This window comes from Convolutriloba macropyga, unplaced genomic scaffold (genome assembly GCF_964194025.1).
Source record: "Convolutriloba macropyga unplaced genomic scaffold, txConMacr16.3 SCAFFOLD_981, whole genome shotgun sequence".
Lineage (NCBI taxonomy): Eukaryota > Metazoa > Xenacoelomorpha > Acoela > Convolutidae > Convolutriloba > Convolutriloba macropyga.
In genome coordinates, this window is record NW_027452355.1 from 14,769 (window position 1) to 37,539 (window position 22,771).

General features: G+C 38.8%; 1 protein-coding gene across 1 annotated transcript; it reads left to right on the top strand.

Annotated features, from left to right (window-relative positions):
* Positions 1 to 15,447: 15,447 nt before the first annotated feature.
* LOC142357416 (serine/threonine-protein kinase Chk1-like) lies at positions 15,448 to 17,231 on the top strand. The gene is made up of 3 exons (XM_075409054.1): positions 15,448 to 15,720; positions 16,185 to 16,751; positions 17,081 to 17,231. The coding sequence occupies exons 1-2, from the start codon at positions 15,569 to 15,571 to the stop codon at positions 16,672 to 16,674; spliced, it is 642 nt and encodes a 213-aa protein (XP_075265169.1). The 5' UTR covers positions 15,448 to 15,568; the 3' UTR covers positions 16,675 to 16,751; positions 17,081 to 17,231.
* The last annotated feature ends 5,540 nt before the right edge of the window (positions 17,232 to 22,771 follow it).

Below are 22,771 nucleotides of genomic sequence, written 5' to 3' on the forward strand. Positions count from 1 at the left end.
TGATGTCGCAGTACTTTAAAGCTGTCTACAGATGTCTTTCATCTCTTATGTTTAAAAGAGAGTATTTTTTATCAGCTTATCTTCAGATGTACCGTCTATTTAGCTACTGGGAGATACTTTTCTCTTTAGCGACAGTCACGTACATACAGATAAAAAAGAAATTTAATTGCTGTCAAACAAACTTTTTGGCTGACTTTTTGTTTGACCAATTTAACTTTTTCGTCCTCAAATAAGGAAAAACAGATATCACTCGGACGGAATTAAATTGTAGAACGCATAGTTTCTACCTCACAGTGGACTTAAGCAGATCAAGCAACGTAGTTTATTAATTGCTCTGAAACGGACTTTTTAGAAAACATATTAGTCCTGTTGGTCTATTTTTTATGCGATTTTTCGTCTGACCCATTTGACTTTTTGTCCTTAAAAACGAGATAAACAGGTAATGCGCAATGGGCATTATGTTTCATTAGAGGCCCCTAGCCACGTTCAGTTGTCCTTCCAGTGCTAAGTAGGGTGAACCTTGTTGGGTAATGGACTTTCGCAAGCGGAATAAAAAGCGTTTTTAACTAAGTAAAAGAATTAATTTCTCAAAAAATGAGAGAATAACAAAATGATATTTTACAGAAGAATTTAGAGATTTACAGGAGAGATCTGATTATTAGATCAAGATGGTGATTTGAATTTGGGGATGAAAAAGGACTCAAAAATCAGCTGTATATATACCCATTATCAGTGTGAAAAAGTCAAGATAAAAAACTAATCTTAGCACCGTGATTTATAGTGGGGGTCGCAAGGGTTACCCAATATGGTTTGCTTCTGCAAATCAGTCGCAAAGGGAACCATAAATGGAATGCATTTGCACTTTTCTAAGATTTCATTCACACTTCCGGAGATATCATCATCATTTAATACATGCTGGGAAGATTTTACATCACTTAATCTAACTCTAATAAAAGTAATCTAGATTCACCAATTTGAACCGAATATTGATTCTCAGCACCATTTCTTGACGATTCATTTATATAATTTCTTTGATCGAAGTCATATTGCTTGTCTTTCTAATCTGGCAAGTCCAACTTTCTTTCTAATTCTCACTAAGTTTAAGACTATAGTTTGATCGATATTCTAACACCCCCACTCAGACTTGAGTTCATTGCGTAGAGTCTGTTCCCATCAAAACTGCTCTGAATGTTTCGACTTTCGAAACGGGTAAGGATTTTGTGAAGATATCCGCTGCCATTTTGTCTGTAGGAACGTAATGAATTGAAATAGTCCCATCCTCCGTCTTGTCCCGGATGAAGTGAAACTTTGTTTCGATGTGCTTGCTCCTTTTGTGCATGACTGGGTTTTGGCAAAGTCTGATACAACTTTGTTTGTCTTCTGCAATTGCTATTGGACGTTTCTGTTGGATGCCAAAATCCTCTAGAAGTTGTTTCAGGTAGAGTGCTTCCTGAACTGCTGCTGCCATGCCCTGATATTCTGCTTCTGATGAAGAAAGAGCAACTGTGGTGTGCTTCTTGACACCCCAGCTGAGTGCTGCGCCACGTCCGTTGAGCTTGAAGTAATAGCCCGTTGTTGATTTTCTGTCGTTCACGTCTCCAGACCAATCTGCATCACTTTCCTCCACTAAATCATAACTAGCCTCTTTTGTGTAAACAAGTTTTAAACCTTTTGAACCTTGAAGATATAGCAGAAGTCGTTTTCCGCACATCCAGTGTTGATTGGTAGGTGCATTCATGTGTCTGGACAGAATGTTGACTGTGAACATGATGTCTGGCCTCGTCTGTTTGGCCAGATACAGAAGTGATCCAACCAAGCTTCTGTAGATCCTCTGGTCCACTTCTTCGTCTCCGTTCTGTGCTGTCTGAAGTTTCAAATTCAAATCATCTGGAGTTCTCGAGGGTTTGCATTAATCCATTTGAAACCGCTCAAGCATTGTTTCTATGTAGCGTTCTTGGTCGACTGTGACTTTGCCCTCTTCTCGTCTGATTCTTAGACCCAGAAACCAGTGTAGTCTCCCTCTGTCTTCCATGTGAAAGGTTGCTTCTAGTGCCTTCTTGACATCAGAGACCACTGTCATACTTCTTGATGCTACTATGATGTTGTCAACCCAGACCAAGATGAAGGTGTGATCCTCTGCCTCTGATATTGCGAACAAGCAGTGATCGTTCCTGCTTCTGGTGAACCCCTGTCTCAGTAGGAAGTTTGCCAGCTCTTTGTACCAGTTGTTAGCAGCCTATTTCAAACTATAAATTGATTTATTTAGTCGACATACTAACTTCTCCCCATCTGATCCGCGTTTTACAAACTCTTGTGGCTGTTCCAGATACACTTCTTCCTCGATTGGTGAGTGCAGGAAAGCAGTCTTGACATCAAATTGGTGCATCACATGGCCCTGCTTCGCTCATAGCTGAAGTAGAATCCTGAATGTCTCTGGCTTACAGGAAGGCGCAAAAGTCTCAAAGTAGTCCAGTCCACTTGTTTGAAGCCTTTCGCCAAATAGCGCGCTTTGTATTTGTCCACCTGACCACTGGGTCCCAATTTCACTTTGTAGACCCATATGACGTTGCCCGGTATGACGTCCCTGTCTGTGGGTGGTCTCACTAGGTTCCAAGTCTCGTTGTCTTGGAGTGCCTTGACCTCGTCCTTCATTGCCCGGTGCCACTGGTCCCAATCGTCACTTTGCTTGGCTTCGTAGACTGTTTTGGGTTCCACATAGTCGCCCTCAGTCACAGCAAGATGGGTCCCGACTTATCCAAAAAATTGCGGAACATTCCTTGCTCGTGTCCCTCGTCTGGGCTCTGCTCTGTCCGCGTGTTCCAGTGCATCTTCATTGAAGCCAACTGTCTCTAACTGTGAGAAGTCTTCTGTGTCACTGTCTTCCAGTGACTCTGAGTCTCTGTGACTCCCTCTTGTTGCAGTAGATCATTCATCTAGTGCTGTTTCTCCAACATCCGAGGCCTCTTGTCTCAGTGTTGTTTCTTGAGTATTCACGCTCCCTGCGTAATGCCACTCCTCCTTTATTGCAGTAGATGTGTCCTTTCAGTCTCTGTTGTCATCGTCTTGATGACCATCATCTGGGTGCCAGATTCCCAGTTCCGACCCATCATCTAGTAGGTCAGCCGTTTTTTTGTTGTCAGGGATTGAGCCCACTTCAGACTCCTTGATGATCACATCTCGAACTGCCATCACCTTGCATGTGTTGTTAATGTACACTAGGTATCCGTTTTCTCCTTCAGTGTAACCCACAAACTTTCCTTCCAGTGCCTTGGGTTCAAGTTTGCTGACGTCTCTGTCCCTCTTCCTCATGAAGACTGTGCAACCAAAAATAGATAATTTACTAATTGGAAGCTTAGGTTTTATACCTCTCATCAGCTCTGCTGGGCATTTTTCTTCTCCTCGTCTCACAACCAAGTTTCTGATCCTTGCTGCGTGAAGAATTGCTGCTCCCCACATCATCTTGGGAAGTCCTGAGTCAATGAGCAAACATCTTGCCATCTCCAGCAGTGTCCTGTTGCACCTCTCAGCTAACCCATTCTGTTGTGGCGTCTCTGGTATGGTCTTTTCCTGTATAATGCCTGCATCTGAGCAGTACGTCTTGAACTGCTCAGAGAGAAACTTCTTCGCATTGTCTTGCCTCAGCTTCTTGGGCGTCCCCACACTGAGAACAAATTTCTTCGGGCTGGCCAGTGCTTCACTCTTTGCCTTAAGCAAGTCCACAAACACAAACTTCGTGTACTGGTCTGCAAACACTATGCAGAACCGGAACCCTGACAGTGACTCTACACTGAACACCCTCTCGTCACGTCTGTGAACACCCTCTCCAGCTTCTCTTCTGCTTGGGTCTCTGCCACTCTTGGTACTGGTGTCTTTGTGATCTTGGCCAATGCACACACATTGCATACATCATCGAGTTCCCCCACTGTCTCTGGTACATTCCTGACCACATCCGCTTGATTCAAATGACCCAATCGTCTGTGCCACTTCCTTGCACTGTCAAGTTTCACGCTGTTGGAACTCATCTTGAATTCTAGAACGCTGCAGGGTAAGTAAAACAAATTATTTTCTTGTGTTAGTTTTACCCGAGTTCCCTTCTGAAGTTTCATGCAGCTGTTTCCTCTCTCGAAAGTGAAGCTATGTCCCCACTCCGTGAATCTTGAGACTGATAGGAGGTTTGAAGGATAGTCCGGCACACACAGAACATTTTTGAGTTCGCATTGGAATTCCCCTTTGTTTGAGGGTATGCTGATCCTCACACAGGCTCTGCCCACCACTCTGGAAGCCTCTCCGTTGGGATTTTTGACCACTGATTGAATGGGCACAAAGTCCAGGAACGCATCGATGTTCGTCACTATGTGATCTGTACAACCACTGTCCACTAGCATGCCTGCTGTCTTCCACTGGGTAAGAGCTGCCCAGCATTCGTCGTCTGGTGTAGCCAATGTTGGACCCATTGCCACTGACTCATGTTTGCCTCCATCTCTTTGTCTCTTGCATGCCCTGTCTAGGTGACCCTTCTCACCACACTTGCTGCATTGTGCTGTCTCCTTCTTCCTGCAGTCCTTGGCAAAGTGTCCAGTGATCCCACACACAAAGCAGTTTCCTTTCTTGGGTCCCTTCTTGAAGTCACGCTTCACTGCCAGTGCCACTGAACCACTTTGTCCCTTGTGTCTCTGCACCGTGCTCTCATGAAAGTTCTGCAGCCTTTTCCTCAACTCTGTGAAGTTCGTTGCCGGGTTGAAGATTTCCTGTATAACAAAACTTTCATGCCTCATTGGCAGACCATTGAAGACCAAGGCGTTAAGAGGGTCTCTGAGACCGCTTCCCCTGCTTCTTGTAGCCTTGTGAGCAACTCCTGTCCTCTGATGAAGAAGCTGTCCAAATCCTCAGAATCCTCGAGCTGCAGTCGAGCAAGCTGTGCCACTAAAGTCACCACTGTCGGTGTCTCCACACTCTGAAATCTCTCTTGCAAAAGCTTCCAAGCCTTTGCTCCATCTCCAATGCCATCATCTCCCAAACAGTCATGTCTCATCAGCATGAGGGTTGTTGCATCTAGAGTCAGTGCCAGATGGCACCACACATTGTTCCGTTTCTCCTTGATGTCTGCAACTTCCTTCTCATATGCATCCTTCAGCACCTTGTGATTCTTCGTCTCATCATTGGTTGCCCCATTGGCCACTGGCGCAGACTCATTGGGTTGCTCCTTTGTCCCCAGTAGTGATTTGTAGAGTCCCTTCGTCTGCATCATCGCCACAAATCTTGTGCTCCAGATTGGAAAGTCCTGTGCCTTTCCCGTGTAGGTCAGCAGCTTCACTGTCTGTTGATCCATTGAAGTTTGAGCAGGCAAAACAGTTGTGAAAAGAAAAGGTACTAAGCAGAAAAGGATTATGACTGTCAACAACAAATTAGTTTTGTTTTGGAAATTAATTTTATGACTTAGAAAATTGCTGGGCCCATAACCTGTTGGGTAATGGACTTTCGCAAGCGGAATAAAAAGCGTTTTTAACTAAGTAAAAGAATTAATTTCTCAAAAATGAGAGAATAACAAAATGATATTTTACAAAAGAATTTAGAGATTTACAGGATAAATCTGATTATTTGATCAAGATGGTGATTTGATCAAGATGGTGATTTGGGGATGAAAAAGGACTCAAAAATCAGCTGTATATATACCCATTATCAGTGTGAAAACGTCAAGATACAAAACTAATCTTAGCACCGTGATTTATAGTGGGGGTAGCAAAGATTACCCAATACGGTTTGCTTCTGCAAATCAGTCGCAAAGGGAACCATAAATGGAATGCATTTGCACTTTTCTAAGATTTCTTTCACACTTCCGTAGATATCATCATCATTTAATACATGCTGGGAATATTTTACATCACTTAATCTAACTCTAATAATAGTTATCTAGATTCACCAATTTGAACCGAATATTGATCCTCAGCACCATTTCTTGACGATTCATATATATAATTTCTTTGATCGAAGTCATATTGCTTGTCCCTCTAATCTGGTAAGTCAACCTTTCTTTCTATTTCTCACTAAGTTTGAGACTATAGTTTGATCGGTATCCTAACAAAGCTAATGGGAAGGTTGCGTTTGGAGGGTCAAGTTTGCTTTTAAGCGTTTTTGTGCCCAAAATGTTTTCAATTTTTGTGTTTTTTTGTCTTTTTTCGATTTTTTTCTTGAACCAATGTAAAATTGAGGCTGGTTAAAGTTGATAAAGGTCTTTTGCAAGAGTTAGGTATTCTTCTTTTGACCAATTTAAGAGCTATATAATTTTGTACGTCAAACAAAGACACGCAAATTAATAATAATTTGTACAATTTTTCTAAAAATTTTTATCTTTTTTTGAGTTTTTCAACCCTAGGTGTCAGCAAACCTCCTCTAGGGTTTGATAATAGGTTACTACATAGTTTCTAGTGGTATGAAAAAGTATTCAAGATTTTAACATCACAAATTTTAGCATTTTTGACAATTCTTGCATTTTTTTTTATTTTGGCCATGGAATAGTGTTCAACATTTAAAGATCACAAATTTTAGCAGTCTTTTTTATGAAACTTTCTTCAAGTTTCTTCAAGTTTGACGTTTTTTGTCATTTTTAGATTTCTCCACAGTGTCGAAATATTATGGAATGGTTATCATTTTTTTGTGACTTAAATTTTAGCACTTTTTTTATGATGCTTTAATTTTTTTCAAATTTTCCACAAACTTTTACCATTTTTTATGTTTATGGATCAAAATGAGCCAATGAAAGTTTTCAATGATTGAAATCAAGTCACTGCAGAGGTTTTTTTTTGGCAAGGTAATGGTTCTGAAGATTTTAATACCACCGGTTTATGCAAGATTTTGTTGAATTTGTCATTATTTTTGAAATTTTTAAATATTTTTGTCCTTTTCTGAGTTTAACAACCATTAAACGAATTTTTTTAAGTCGTGCAGAGGACTAAAATGACAGAACTCCAGTGACAAAAAATGGTTTTGACCATTTCACTCTGAAATCTGGAAACTTTTCAAATTCTGCTTTTAACAGTTTTTTTTTCAATGTGATTTAATTACTAACAAGGCTAAAAAACTAAAATTTGCAGAATCAAATCTCCTCACGGAAAATATTACTAGCTTTTTTTCTGTTTGCTGAAATTTCTCTCCTTCTTCTACTTGTCCAAGTTCTATCTCTCTCACACTCTTTCTCACCCTCCCTCTCTCTATCTCTCTCTCGCTCTCTTCTTAACTCTTTTGTTCATGACGCACATCAGCTGCTATTATGTGGCGTGATGTCATCATCTATCGCCCTCATTAGCGTTGAACTGTTTTGACAGTTTTTCAATCGTAAACAACTTGCACTTTTAATGAAAATCATTGTTGAATGCTCTCAAACAAATTTATTGCAATTTTATTAATCCTGTTGGTCTTTTTCATGCGATTTATTGCGTGACCGATTTTTCGTCTCACCCATTATAATATTCGTCCTAAGAATTGGAAAAAAGATATAGTCAGTCTGGAACTATGCAATTCACAGAAGCAGTTTTGGAGACCTAAACCTATGGCCTGAGGTTCTCAGAAATTTAATCCCCAACCTCAGAAAACATTTGAAAGTTTTTTAAGTTTTTATGTAGAATAGTCAGGATCTTAATAGAATTTTTTGGTCATAAGAGGCCCGGGGAATTCCTTCAAAGTTTGATAATAAGCTGTTGCACGGTCTCGAGAATTAATGGAACGGTTTTTGTTAATTTAATGTCTTAAATTTCAGCAATTTTTTTATGAAGCTTTAATTTTTTTTTTCAAAATTCCTGCTTCATTTTACCATTGTCAATTTTATGGATCATATTGATCCATTAAAACTTTTCAATGGCTAAAAAACTAGGTTACTGGGTTGTGGCCATTGATAAAGAAATGGTTCTGAAGATTTAAATATAACCAAAATATGCAAGATTTTGATAAATTTGCCATTTTTTTTGAAATTTTCAAATATTCTTGTAAAATTAGAGTCTACATAAAGACATAGTCAGTCTGAAAGTATGCGTTTCACAGAATCTGTTTTGGAAGCCTATACCTATGGAGTGAAGTGCGGTTCTCAGAAATTAATTCCCCACCACCAGAAAATATTTGCAAGTATTATATTTTTTTTTGAAAAGTATTGACCTTTTTAGAATTCTTTGGTCATCAGTGGCCCGGGAAATTCCTTCAAAGATGGATAATCAGCTACTGCACGTTCATTCTCGAGAATTAATGGAATGGATATCCTAATTTTAATTACTTAAACTTTAGCTTTTTTGGAGGCCTAAACCTATGGAGTGAAGGGCGGTTTTCAGAAAATTATTCCCCAAACTCAGAAAACATTTGCAAGTATTTTAAGTTTTTATGTAGAATAATCAGGCCCTTTACAAAAATTTTTGGCCATAAGTGGCCCGGGGAAGTCCTTCAAAGTTTGATAATAAGCTGTTGCACAGTCTCGAGAATTACTGGAATGGTTATTGTTAATTTAAGGACCTAAATTTTAGCAATTAGTTTATGAAGCTTGAAATTTTTTTAAAAATTTCTGCCAACCCTTAACATTGTTCATTTTTATGGATCATATTGACCAATTAAAAATTTTCAATTGTAAAAAAAACTAGGTTACTGGATTGTGGCCATTGACAAGGAAATGGTTCTGAAGATTTTAATATAACCAAAATATGCAAGATTTTGTTAAAATTGCCATTTTTTTATGTTTTCAAATATTTTTGTAATTTTAGAGTATATATAAGGACATAGTCAGTCTAAAAGTATGCGATTCACAAAATCAGTTTTGGAGGCCGAACCTATGGCGTGAAGGGCGGTTCTCAGAAATTGATTCCCCACCCCCAGAAAATATTCGCAAGTATTTTATTTTTTTGAATAGTCTGGAACTTTTTAGAATCTTTTGATCATCAGTGGCCCGGGGACTTCCTTCAAAGCTCTATAATCATCTGCTGCACAGTCTCGAGAATTAATGGAATGGATATAACAATTTTAATTACTTAAATTTTAGCAGTTTTTGAGGCCTACATTTATGGCTTGAGGCCTATACCAATGGCTCACCTCAGGCCCCTTTAATCGAGCTAAATCTAGCCTCACTGAACCATGGTTGGCTACTGACGGAGTCAACCTCTCGCCGGTTATTTGAAAGCAGTTCGCCCGACATTTGTGGTTCATTTTTTTGATATTTTTTATCTTATTCGAGTTGAATATTCTCAAAAATATGCTATTGTCTCGAAAGCGCCAGAAAGGAGAGTTGAATGATATAATTCAGAAAACCAAACTACTGAACTATAGCGTGAAGTGCGGTTCTCAGAAATTAATTCCCCACCACCAGAAAATATTTGCAAGTATTATATTTTTTTTTTGAAAAGTATTGACCTTTTTAGAATTCTTTGGTCATCAGTGGCCCGGGAAATTCCTTCAAAGATGGATAATCAGCTACTGCACGTTCATTCTCGAGAATTAATGGAATGGATATCCTAATTTCAATTACTTAAACTTTAGCTTTTTTGGAGGCCTAAACCTATGGAGTGAAGGGCGGTTTTCAGAAATTTATTCCCCAAACTCAGAAAACATTTGCAAGTATTTTAAGTTTTTATGTAGGTTAATCAGGCCCTTTACAAAAATTTTTGGCCATAAGTGGCCCGGGGAAGTCCTTCAAAGTTTGGTAATAAGCTGTTGCACAGTCTCGAGAAATACTGGAATGGTTATTGTTAATTTAAGGACCTAAATTTTAGCAATTAGTTTATGAAGCTTGAAATTTTTTTAAAAAATTCTGCCAACCCTTAACATTGTTCATTTTTATGGATCATATTGACCAATTAAAAATTTTCAATTGTAAAAAAAACTAGGTAACTGGATTGTGGCCATTGACAAGGAAATGGTTCTGAAGATTTTAATATAACCAAAATATGCAAGATTTTGTTAAAATTGCCATTTTTTTTATGTTTTCAAATGTTTTTGTAATTTTAGAGTATATATAAGGACATAGTCAGTCTAAAAGTATGCGATTCACAAAATCAGTTTTGGAGGCCTGTACCTATGGCGTGAAGGGCGGTTCTCAGAAATTGATTCCCCACCCCCAGAAAATATTCGCAAGTATTTTATTTTTTTGAATAGTCTGGAACTTTTTAGAATCTTTTGATCATCAGTGGCCCGGGGACTTCCTTCAAAGCTCTATAATCATCTGCTGCACAGTCTCGAGAATTAATGGAATGGATATAACAATTTTAATTACTTAAATTTTAGCAGTTTTTGAGGCCTACATTTATGGCTTGAGGCCTATACCAATGGCTCAACTCAGGCCCCTTTAATCGAGCTAAATCTAGCCTCACTGAACCATGGCTGGCTACTGACGGAGTCAAACTCTCGCCGGTTATTTGAAAGCAGTTCGCCCGACATTCGTGGTTCATTTTTTTGATATTTTTTTATCTTATTCGAGTTGAATATTCTCAAAAACATGCTATTGTCTCGAAAGCGCCAGAAAGGAGAGTTGAATGATATAATTCAGAAAAACAAACTACTGAACTATAGCGTATTGACCTGTCATTACGATGTGGTTACTTGGAAAGCTTCTGTATGTGCATAAGGCCAAAGTCATAATTTTTGCTCAAAACCAATTTAGTTTTAGAATTTCGCTAGAGGACAAGCTTAATTAAGAGGTGAAGTTGGTAATTAGAATAGAGTTTGAATCTGAAATTGAATGCACAAAGATAATGGTTGTCCCAAAATTGGTTAAACTGCAACTTTTTAAGTTATTTCCATGGAGCACTTGCGAAATTTAGTGGTTATGTTCTCCTAATGATTGTTCATGTATAGTGGGGTTACGCGGCGACTTACAATTTATTTAATACAAGCGATTCGCACCTAAGCCGAACTAGAAGGTTGAACGAAATGTGGGCTAAAGTTCGAAACGAATAACCACTCTTCAGTATTCAATGCATTGCCAAGGGAAACTGGTCTAAACTGTTTCTAAGTTGTTTCCAGTGGAGAAAATTTTAAGTATTTTCAAGTAACAACTTTTAACAACTCATATAGAAAATGTTAATTTCAATAAAATTGAAGTTTGAATGACCTCAAAGTTGTTTGACTAATTTGGGTCAGAGGAATTCAATTTTGAAGTCAGAGTTGACGCCACTTCAACACCCACGGTACTACCGCAAACTAGGGCTGCGGTCTTGACGCTGGTGTTACGGTACGACCCGAGTGCTAGGGGCCGGAAATTATGATTTTGGGCGCCAAATTATGTTTGAAATGGTAACAAAATGCTATCCCAGGACAGTTAGCTACAAAAATAACCACCCCATTCAATTTCCGAACTCAGATTTCTCGGGTTTTAAACTCCAATTCCCCTTAAAAGTTTTCAAATTGCGAATGACTCGCAACGGCTAATCCTTAGGCTACGAAAATCAGCAGACATTTTAGTGGCACTCCATCTTTGCAATAAACTTTTACCCCCAGACTTTTTGATCGTTTTTCTGGAGTTATGGCGTTCGAAAGTTTGGAATAATCCAGGAGGTCTACGAAAAGTGTGGAGTCACTGCCCGTGTCATGAATGCGCGTCAGAGAATAAAAACTTGTGGGTAGGTACCCTTTTGGACGGACCCCAGCGACAGTGGTTAATCTTGTCAACTTGAAACATCATTGTTAAAGATTTACTCTTGATGTCCCCTAGAGGTCAAGTTTTGGGCTTTTGGGAAAGCTGGTCTTTCCGGCATTGTTGCAAAGTTGTGATTGACGCTTTTTTCCTATTTTAGGTTTAAGATTAGTTATTTATGTAACAGATGGCGCTTGTCAAGGATTGGTTACATTTAGCTGTTATCAGAGGAATTGGAGTGATAAGAATTTTTGAACGCATTTTTGCCTTGTTATTTTATCAAACAATGATTGAGATGTCAAATGCATAAAATTATAAAGTTGAGTGGGTGATTTTGACGAGAGTCCAAAAGTCGTTTATTTAAGATAAGATGGAGGTTGTTTGATAAAAGGTTGGCAGCAGTTGAATGACAGAGCGTACTTTAACACTAATTTGTTTGCATTGCACAGTGAGGAATCCTCGGAATGCGACAGAATTGAAATGAAAGATGCAATGTTTACTGTAGAGATTAAGGTTTGTTTGCTTAAGATAAGAGCGTGTTGGTTGAGTATAAAGTGAAGCTACCCACGTATAGAAGCAGAAGTTGTGTTAGAGTTATTAGGAAAGAGACAGACAGAGAGAGAGAGAGAGAGAGAGAGAGAGAGAGAGAGAGAGAGAGAGAGAGCATTTGGTCTGGTGCTACTAAACTTTTAAACTTTTGAAGCCAATTTGGAAACCAGAGTGGAGAACCAAAAGCAAGAGTTTGATGAGATTGAGCTTCGGAATTTTTTATTTGCAGGACCAGTCGGTACACTGTTAGCTTTTATATTTTAGTTCATTTGGGAAGTGAACTGCGAATATTGTTATCTTTTTTCAAATTATTCGTTCCAATGATATGCAAAATAGTTTTCTTACCTCTGTCATCCATTAAACCAGAGTTGATATTATGGGCCTCATTGAGAAGTAACGTTGGTCAATCTGATCAGACCTAATTTACCCAAAGACTTTTACCCGAAGTCTTTCTGATCTTTTTTCTGGAGTGATGGCGTTCGGAAGTTTGGAATAATCCAGGAGGTTTACGAAAAGTGTGCAGTCACTGCTCAGATTATGAATGCGCATCAAAGAATAAAAACTTGTGGGTAGGTGCCCTTTTGGACGGACCCCCGCGACAGTTGTTAATTTTGTCAACTTGAAACCTCATCGTTGAAGATTTACCCTTGATGTCCCCTAGAGGTCAAGTTTTGGGCTTTTGGGAAAGCTGGTCTTTCCGGCATTGTTGCAAAGTTGTGATTGACGCTTTTTTCCTATTTTAGGTTTAAGATTAGTTATTTATGTAACAGATGGCGCTTGACAAGGATTGATTACAGTTAGCTGTTATCAGAGGAATTGGAGTGATAGGAACTTTTGAACGCATCTTTGCCTTGTTATTTTATCAAACAATGATTGAGATGTCAAATGCATAAAATTATAAAGTTGAGTGGGTGATTTTGACGAGAGTCCAAAGGTCTTTTATTTAAGATAAGATGGAGCTCGATAAAAGGTTGGCAGCAGTTGAACGACAGAGCGTACTTTAACACTAATTTTTTTGCATTGCACAGTGATCAATCCTCGGAATGCGACAGAATTGAAATGCAAGATGCAATGTTTACTGTAAAGATTAAGGTTTGTTTGCTTAAGATAAGAGCGTGTTGGTTGAGTACAAAGTGAAGCGACCCACGTATAGAAGCAGAAGTTGTGTTAGAGTTATTAGGAGAGAGAGAGAGAGAGAGAGAGAGCATTTGGTCTGGTGCTACTAAACTTTTGAAGCCAATTTGGAAACCACAGTTGAGAACCAAGAACAAGAGTTTGATGAAATTGAACTTCGGAATTTTTTAATTGCAAGACCAGTCGGTACACTGTTAGCATTTATATTTTAGTTCATTTGGGAATTGAACTGCGAGTATTGTTATCTTTTTTCAAATTACTTTTATAAATTGTCTTGGTATTATTCGTTCCAATGATGTGCAAAATAATTTTCTTACCTCTGTCATCCATAAAACCAGAATTGATACTACGGGCCTCATTGAGAAGTAACGTTGGTCAATCTGATCAGACCTAATTTAGATTATTGAAAAATTCAAGCAAAATTATCTTTCACGTATTGATGAGAAGAATCGAGCACAGCGAGGAATCCGAAATATTAAATCGTAATTGTGATTAAAAGTTCAATTTGTCAATTTTTCAGTAATAATAAATTTACATCGATGTTAAAATGTGGTAGGAGATCATTTCGCGCATTAGAATAAATATCTAAGGATTAGTTGTTGTGTTCGTGCACTAGCGTGTGGCGAAAAAGATTTTACTGGTAATATCTAAATTTTTCCTCACTCAAATTTTTGTGCATTTTTTTCTGCAAACACTGCTGCCTGACTTGCTTGCTTCTTCGTCCATTATCTGCGCGTTGCTGGTCAAATTGCCTTTAGGCTAGCAGAATTAGTTCAATTGTGAGATTAATTTGCTTCTATTTTTTTTCAATAGTTCTTTCATTTTCTGGCCATTTAGATTTTTAAATGATTCAACCCCGTCCCCCCCCCCAAAAAATACAGATTTTAAAGTATTCATCAAGCCATCAAGTGAAACAAAACAATTAAAGCGTTTTTTTTTCAATTTTGTTTTCACATTTTTGGAAAACCCAGACAGTATTTGTTCCTTCTATGACATTTTCAATAGATCTAAAATTATTTTGGTTTTCTTGGAAACGTCTAGTATAAATTTTTGCTCTGGATTTTTACAAAAATTGATACCTCTAGGTGCTCCAGTAGTTACCACAAAAAACTTTCAATCGTAAGAACTTGTTTGCTGCGACTGCAAAAGCTCTTGATGTTTCAAGGAAAACTAAAATTATGCAGTGTTGTTGCTCATGAGCTCTTCATCAAAAACATATGGTCAGTTTACAATGAAATTTCTCCAAGTTTATTTCAACCATACTTTCTTTTCGCCTTATAATGGTTTGAAATATGCACCACCTGAAAAGTTTTAAAAGAAAGCAAATTGAATTTTCAGTCATTTTTTGCTAGCTACTTAGTGAATCTTATGCGAATACCTAGGAAGTCTCAATTCATAGAATTTGTAAATGAATTCACCAGCCTCTTACGGAATATCGTACAAACAAAGGACTTGGATACGCTTTAGGTAATCCTAAGACAAGTTATCAATTCCTTTAATTGTACTCTGAGGCACAGTTTTTGTGCAGTTTTGTTTCTAAAGTTTTCTAGAGCTTTGCAACTTTCGTTCTAGGCACAAGCTGCAACAAAACAGATTAATCCAGCTGACTTCTCTGGAAAATTTTTACAGTAGAGATCACCATCTTTCCATTTTTAAAACTTGATCCAAAACAGGTTTTTGCAATTGCGTTCTGCAAACTTTTGCTTGATCGCTTCGTCTGTCAAAGCGTTTCTTTGTCAAGAGAAATGAAAAAGGCTCGTTAAAAAAGTTCTCATTGAACCGACTAATGAAATGAATTGCACTTAAATTTTCATCAAGTGCAATCAGACACCGCTAATGTCTTGTAAGTTATTAGATGACCAGAACTTAACTTTTTTGGGCTGTCAAATTCTGAGTTTTCCCTGTACCATTAACTTTCTCTATACCATTAAAATTTCTCAGGCTCGAGCACGCTCAATTTTTTTGCCTACAGGAGATTTCATTGTGGTCTGGAAAAATACTTTTCTTAGCAAAATGCTATACTGCAGAAGGTGTTCAATTATTTATTTACAGGCGTTCGAAAACTTTAGCTAATTCTGAAGTCACGGAAATTGTTAAAAACGGATAAATAGACGTTAAAAAAACGGATAAAAAACGTTTCTAACGATTATTTTTTTGCAGGGGCAGGAACCTTCGGATCAGTCTGGCTAGCCACGGAATCAAACACAGCCAGACGGGCAGCAGTGAAATTTGTGGATTTCAAAAGCACGGGGTTCGATATCAACATAGCAATGAGAAGCAACAATCATGCAGCAGCTGAATCATGAAAACGTTGTCGGATATCTGGGGAGTGAATACAATGGGGACATGTTCTATATGATGCTGGAGCTGGCAGATAACGGGGAACTGTCTGACAGGATTGAACCTCATATCGGAATGTCACAAAGAGAGGCATTCAGGCAACTCCTCATGACCTCTTTTCCCTCGAAAAAAATACCCCTACCCCTAGCCCACGTGATATAATTTTACTATGTAATGGCATCTGCTTTGTAACTGATGGGTGGAAGGGGTGCATAACTTACTTGGGGGGGGGGCACAAGCACAAAAGATACCACAAAGTTCATAAAAACCTTTTTGCATAAACAAACTAATAAACTTTCCCATTAATGAAGTCTTTCCCATTATACCCCCCCCCCCAATGACATTATACCACCATTTATGGTATACATGACCATATCGGAGGGGAGCTATACGTCATATGACCCCTAACTTGGGGAGGGGGGCTATAATAGGAAAGTCCCAAACTTTTTCCTATAAAAGGGGTTTGAATGGCTTAATAAGAGTTGAGATAGGCCATTTAAAATACTAAAAACCATTATAAAGAAGTAAAATTATCAAATAAAATGGGAAAGGACGTATTTAGATATTTGAAACAACTTATGGATGGGGTCGAACACATGCACAACTGCGGCATTATCCATCGTGACCTCAAACCACAAAACCTTTTAGTCGACCAAAATTTGAACCTGAAAATCAGCGATTTTGGCCTAGCTGATGAATTCAGACGCAACAATTTTGAATGTCAATATAGAGACAATCGTGGAACACCTAGATATTTAGCACCCGAGTTAGAGCAGAATACGTTTATTGATGCGGAGCCAATTGATGTTTGGGCATGTGGGGTTATATTGGTCCATATGATGACAGGGCTCAGTCCCTGGTTTCGTGCTGACGAAAATAGGGATGAAAAATATTACGCTTGGACCCAACATTACTGCCATAAACGCCCATTTGATATCATGGATAACACCACTCTCGCATTCCTCATCAAAGTGTTGGAGCCCAGGTACACTTTTAGGATATTTAGACTTGGTACAAAAAACAGGAGCAGGAGGAAGAGGCGCGTCGGGTAACCGGGGCTCCAGAGAGTGATGGACCGGAGGGTCCAGAAGAACCCATTAGGATAACTCTGCAGGGCGAATCTCAACAGGCAAGTTGATCGGATTCATAAAAACAACTGGAAATTAATTTTTTAGACTAGCAGTGCAAAGGGCTTAATAGTTCGGACCACCCCCCCCCCAACGCAGTATGTTACGCACTCCTAGTTACAGTGCTCGTGCCATTGCATAGTAAATCATTATGTAAAAATATGGCACCCGCGTCTGGGGTTGCAAATATTATGCACCCACTAAGCTGGGTGGCACAAACGGAAAAGATCGAGTATTTGTTTTTATTATCAATAGCTTGAATAGCCGGTAAGCCCCGGTTTGGCCAATACTCATCTTGTGTTCCGGACCTCATCCTGGATAGTTTTTTTAGGTTGAGAAAGTGAACAGACTGACCAGGTGTGCCACTCAAGGCACAGTCAATCAGATGGTCAATGTAATAAAGCGATATCTGGAGAGAGAGGGATTGTCGTATGACATAGCCGGAACTTCGATCAGTGTCTTTGCCAGAGACGATGACAACATGCCACTTAAAATAAAGGAATCTTTTCCGTTTGTACACCCACCCCCAGCTTAGTGGGTGCATATTATCCCCCCTCCCGGCGCAAGTGCAATATTTTTATATAATGATTTACGATTTAATCGCGTGCTCTGTAACTGGGGGTGCATAATGTAATGGGGGGGCACAAACGGAAAAGATCCGAATAAAGATTGAACTGATTGAGACGACAGTGCCAAATTTGACTTTGCTCGACTTCAGAAGGGCAGAAGGTGATGGGATCAGTTTCAATTGGTTGTTTCGAAGAATGAAGTACGATTTGAGCGATCTGGTTGTGGATCTCCCTGTCAAACATGTGATAGGAAAAACTCGGATAGTGTAGAAAGAGCCATTTCATTAAGACATAGTGATTGCAGCCAAATCCCCTCCCCTCCCTCCATCCTTCCTCCTTCCTACCTCCCCTCCTCCCCCTCCAAGAAAATCCTCCCAAAGCAATGCAAGAGAAGGGGTAATGGGGTTAAAGGGGGGAATTTTAGAGTTAACCCCCCTCCCTAAATTTTTGCCCCAAAGCGAGGCAAGAGTGAGGAGGATATGGGATGATGGGGGTAATCAGGAGAATTTAAGAGAGGGGTAGGTCGAACATATTAAGAAAATAAAGTTGAGCTGAGGGGGGGGGGGGTCTTAAGCTTAGCTTAATTACAGGGCCGAGATCACGATTAACTTCGACACAGAATCTTTTCTTACGTCGATATACGGTATATCATTTACAATAATGATGGATATAACCTCATCGTTTTTTGATGAGTCCACGTTTCTATTGGGATATTTGCATCTCAGCTGATTTTCTTCATCCCCTCCCCTCATCCTCCCGGAAGGATGAAAAATCTGTAGTTACTCTTATTATGTCATACAAGCTTTTATTGGTGCAAACACGCATAATTGTCCACGCACGTAAATGAAAAGTATATTCAGTTCAGGGGAAGGTGAAAAATGAGTTCCTTTAATCATTATAGTAAAATTTTCTCTTACACTCAACCAAGATCCTATCTATAATTGATTCAATTTTCCAACTCTCTTGGAAGGAAAAAAGCGTGAATGAGACACTGCGAGCATCTTTGTTGTCTAAAGGCAAAGGTTTGTATTGAGAGCATCTTTGACCAATGCACTTGGTCTAATGTTAAAGGCGTAGTCAGTTTTAAATCAATAAAAATGTTTTTAAAGTTTTTCTAACTGTCAACGAGCCTGAGAAAAAAAACATTTTCTGCACCGTTGAGGCTTTCACGAATCGTCAACACTACAGAAAAACTGAAATATCGATTCACCAAAGTTTCCAACATTATACCATGATTCCAACTGAAAACTGTACGAAATAAAATCACGAATGAAATTGTAATATGGAAATGGTAAATCGTAAAAGCCATTCAGACTATTAAAATAGAACTTGCTTGCGTTTTGGTTGATATTGTTAGAAGTATATATAAAGTTATTAAGTCTAGAAAGGTAACCTTTCAAGAACAGGAAATGATCAGTAAAAACTCATTTAGTGCAGGACAAATGAGGCCAGAAGAATAAGATCTGAAACCACTAGTTTTCTCAGATGAAATAAAAAATGATAATGTGATACTTAAGTCAACAGAAGAAGCAATAAGTGACGAAAATTGGTTTGAAGCATAACAAACAGAGTGTATTTCGTTAGTTGAAACCAGCATCTGGGAACTAGTAGAAAGCCAAAGAACCAAAACTATTGGTAGCCGTTGGCATTTTGTATTTAAGTGCGGACCTAGCGACGGAAAAAGGAGAAGGAAAGCAAGATTGGTAGCTCTGGACTTTATAAAAAATCCAGGTAGAGATTACAATGAAAATTTACGAGATATAGAGGGAATGATCGGTCTTTGGGTAGGTGATATGGTTATGTTAGGAAGGCTACAACACTTTTGCTATGAAGGCCTGAGTTGGTAGTTACCAATTAGAATCGAAAATTCAGAACATGAAAAAACGCTGTGACTGTAAGACACTGAAAAATTTTGGATGTTGTTTCAAAACTTTTAAAATTTGATTCACCAGGAAAAGAAAAAAAAGAAGTTCGGTTTTGGGATTTTAGGGGAACATTAGAATGTTTAATATATTTGGCGATGAGTATTAGACCGGACGTTGCACATAAACAATGTATTTTGAGGTTATTTAGATAAATCCAGGGAACATGCCTTGAAACGCCGGAAATCTTGTCTTGTCTTCCCAAAGGGGTACAAAATCTGAGCACCTGATTTATAGAAACTGTAAAAGGCTAGATCTAAAACGAATCTCAGATTCTGTATGGGCGGGTAAAATAGACATCAGACATAGTACGTGTGGTTTTTTTTCAAGCTTGACAATATTTCAGAAGCAATCAATTGGGCTAGTAAGTTACAAAAGTTTGTACCAACTTCCACAGCTGAAGTTGAACTGAATAAAGCTTTAGACGCAAGTAAAGGGGCTTTACCTTTAGAAATTTTAAAAAGAAGTGTTTACGGACAACCAGGCAAGCATTGTTCTTAGTAAATATTCATTGAACCATGGCAAGACTAAGCACTTTGAATCAAAAGTGCACTTCATTCGGAACTGTAAAACTTTTCTTCTGGTTGCATGCCGGCAAATTCCAACAAAACTTTGGGGAGAAGAAAGGTTTCACTTTTTTTGAGGTTGCCCTGGTTTCACACACTTAGTACGATAAGTGGGGTTTCAATTGTGTAGTAATAACCGTTTGAATACGAAAAAGTCTACTCAGTCGAATCCATCCACGCACGTGCTGAAATACATCTTCGTTGTTAAAAATCAATGCTAAGTCACGTGCTGTTTTTATTATTGTTTTTCACACGTATTTCGTTTTAGCATTTGAAATAATAATATCTGGTTGACTTTTAATCAGTCACTATTATACAAAGCTTGTATACATTATATGCCACAGAAAGTCATAGAAGATGTAGTTCAAAGATGATTGTATGTAAGGCAAAAAGGCGTTAACCATTGGTTCTATATAAGCGCCAAGATTTTTGCCTATTGCCACTGTTGTCACACGTCAATTCCAAATAACATGCTCACGTAAAAAGCGTTTATAGCAAACTGCGTGCTGAAATTGCAGCAGATAGAAGAGAAAATGATTTCCTGTTCATCTCAATTTTCATAAGATAGTAGTTGCTGACGAAAATGGAAACTACTCAAGGTGATCTAAACGGTCAATCAGATTAGAGAATACACTATCGCTATTGAGTATATTAAGTTCAGCTGCGTATAACATGCATAGTTTTGAACGTTCCACGGACCCTGTAGCCAATGCCATGCATGCCATGCAATGCATGGCTAATGCTAGTATGCTAGTATAGTTTAATCGCACAAACATACCGTATAATGAATACAAACCTACCTTTAAATCTTATTTGGATGTCGGGGGTGGGGGCTGTTAGCCGACAATAAGCGCAAAGCTTTCAGTTGGTGCACTGAATCTCTTGTTTTTAAAAATACGAGAAACCCGATAGTTTGAGCTCACATAATTTAAGCAATTTAACCATAATATTTTAGCTACACAGTTTTGCTTGGCTTGATGTCAGTTTTTGTTGACTTCGAAGTCAGCTTGAATTAAGTTGTGGACAATATTTTCGTTGATATTGGTCTATTCACACTAGACGTTTAACCTGATTTCTCATTGCAATTTGAATACAGAGCTCAAAGATTTAGGTAACTATAAAAATGTGTGTCTGTTTAACTTACAAAACATATGTTTTTTGTAAAATTATAATTCAGTAAATCAAACTTGAGAAAAAAATTTTGTATCTTAAAAAATCTCACATTCTCAAATAAATTAAATACTGTTCATTTCTAGCACGAGATAAAATATATCTCAGCTGTAATGTGAGTGAACGTATCAGAAAAATGAGAAAGTTCAGTTTGAAAAGCTAAGTTTGAAAAGCTAAATGAGAAAGTTCAGTTTGGTGGGGCTCTTTGGCTTTGTCTTATGTCGGCCTCTTGTCTTTTTTGTGTTTGGGTGAACACAAGCTCTTCTTTTTAGGACTTGCTGCCTTTTTTTTCGGGTTGGGTTTCTTAGCTGTAGGCTCTTTGCGGGAAGTTCGAAACTGCCATTAGCTCAATCGCTCCTGCATGAGGCGTGGACCAATTCTTTCTTGAAGATCATCCGTCGTGTTAATGCCCAGTATTAACTTCTCCATTAGTTTGTGTAAAGTGCCTGCCCTGTTTTGTTGATTCTGAATCACTTTGTAATGTTATAAGTTTTTGAAAGGTCATGTAAAACGAAAATGAGTTGTAACTTTTGATGTCATGAAACCAAACAAGTAAACCAAACAATTGAAACTTACAATAATGGGAATAAAGAGACATGATACGACAAAGAAGGAAGGATAGACAATGTCGTGATTATATTGGCGCTTCGATGAATTCCACCAACAAAAGAAGCAAGTTTACCTCAAGGAGATGAGACAACAAGGAAGTGGTCCCTCATCAATGTGTAATAGGAGTGCTACAACTGTTGGTAACCGGTCAACTTTTTTTGGGTCAACGTCAACTCTGTGAGTACAAAACATTGAAAATTACAGTCGGGAAGTAATCAAATGGTTTGCTCATATTCAAGGCCAGGAGGAAGCAACAATTTGAGAGTTGAAAATGTATAAGCCGTTTTTTTACGGTGAACTATAAAATAAGCTTCGGGGCCTATTGTAAGTTGGTAGTGGGTTAAAGAAAACAAATTGACTGATAGACAATTCGAATATTGGGTTGAGGAACTATATGCCAAATTGAAGACCGTTTTTTAGTTTAAATTTTCGAGAAAAAACTAGTGTGCAAAAACAAAATCTTATTGGTGACATAATTTTGTAGTTGTTGTCATTTAAAAAAAATAAGGTTTGAATTGTTCGGGTCCTGTGAAGTTTTTCAAAGACTACAACACCAAGACGAGCATGATGTTTCGTTGGAACCAGCCATGCAACGCACCTCCTCGCCCCAGCTGCCATCGCCAGCTCCAGTAGGCGCTTCCTACTGACTTCATTGACACTTAGTCGTGTCATAGCTCCATCAGCCGTGCGCCAACGCGTTCCATCACCCCAGCTTCCATCGCCAGCTCCAGTAGGCGCCTCCTACTGACTTCATTGACACTTAGTCGTGTCATAGCTTCATCAGCCGTGCGCCAACGCACTCCATCACCCCAGCTGCCATTGCCAGCTCCAGTAGACGCCTCACACTGACTTCATTGACACTTAGTCTTGTCATAGCTCCATCAGCCTTGCGCCAACGCGTTCCATCACCCCAGCTTCCATCGCCAGCTCCAGTAGGCGCCTCCTACTGACTTCATTGACACTTAGTCGTGTCATAGCTTCATCAGCCGTGCGCCAACGCACTCCATCACCCCAGCTGCCATTGCCAGCTCCAGTAGACGCCTCACACTGACTTCATTGACACTTAGTCTTGTCATAGCTCCATCAGCCTTGCGCCAACGCACTCCATTACCCCAGCTGCCATCGCCAGCTCCAGTAGGCGCCCCCTACTGACTTCATTGACAATTAGTCGTGTCATAGCTCCATC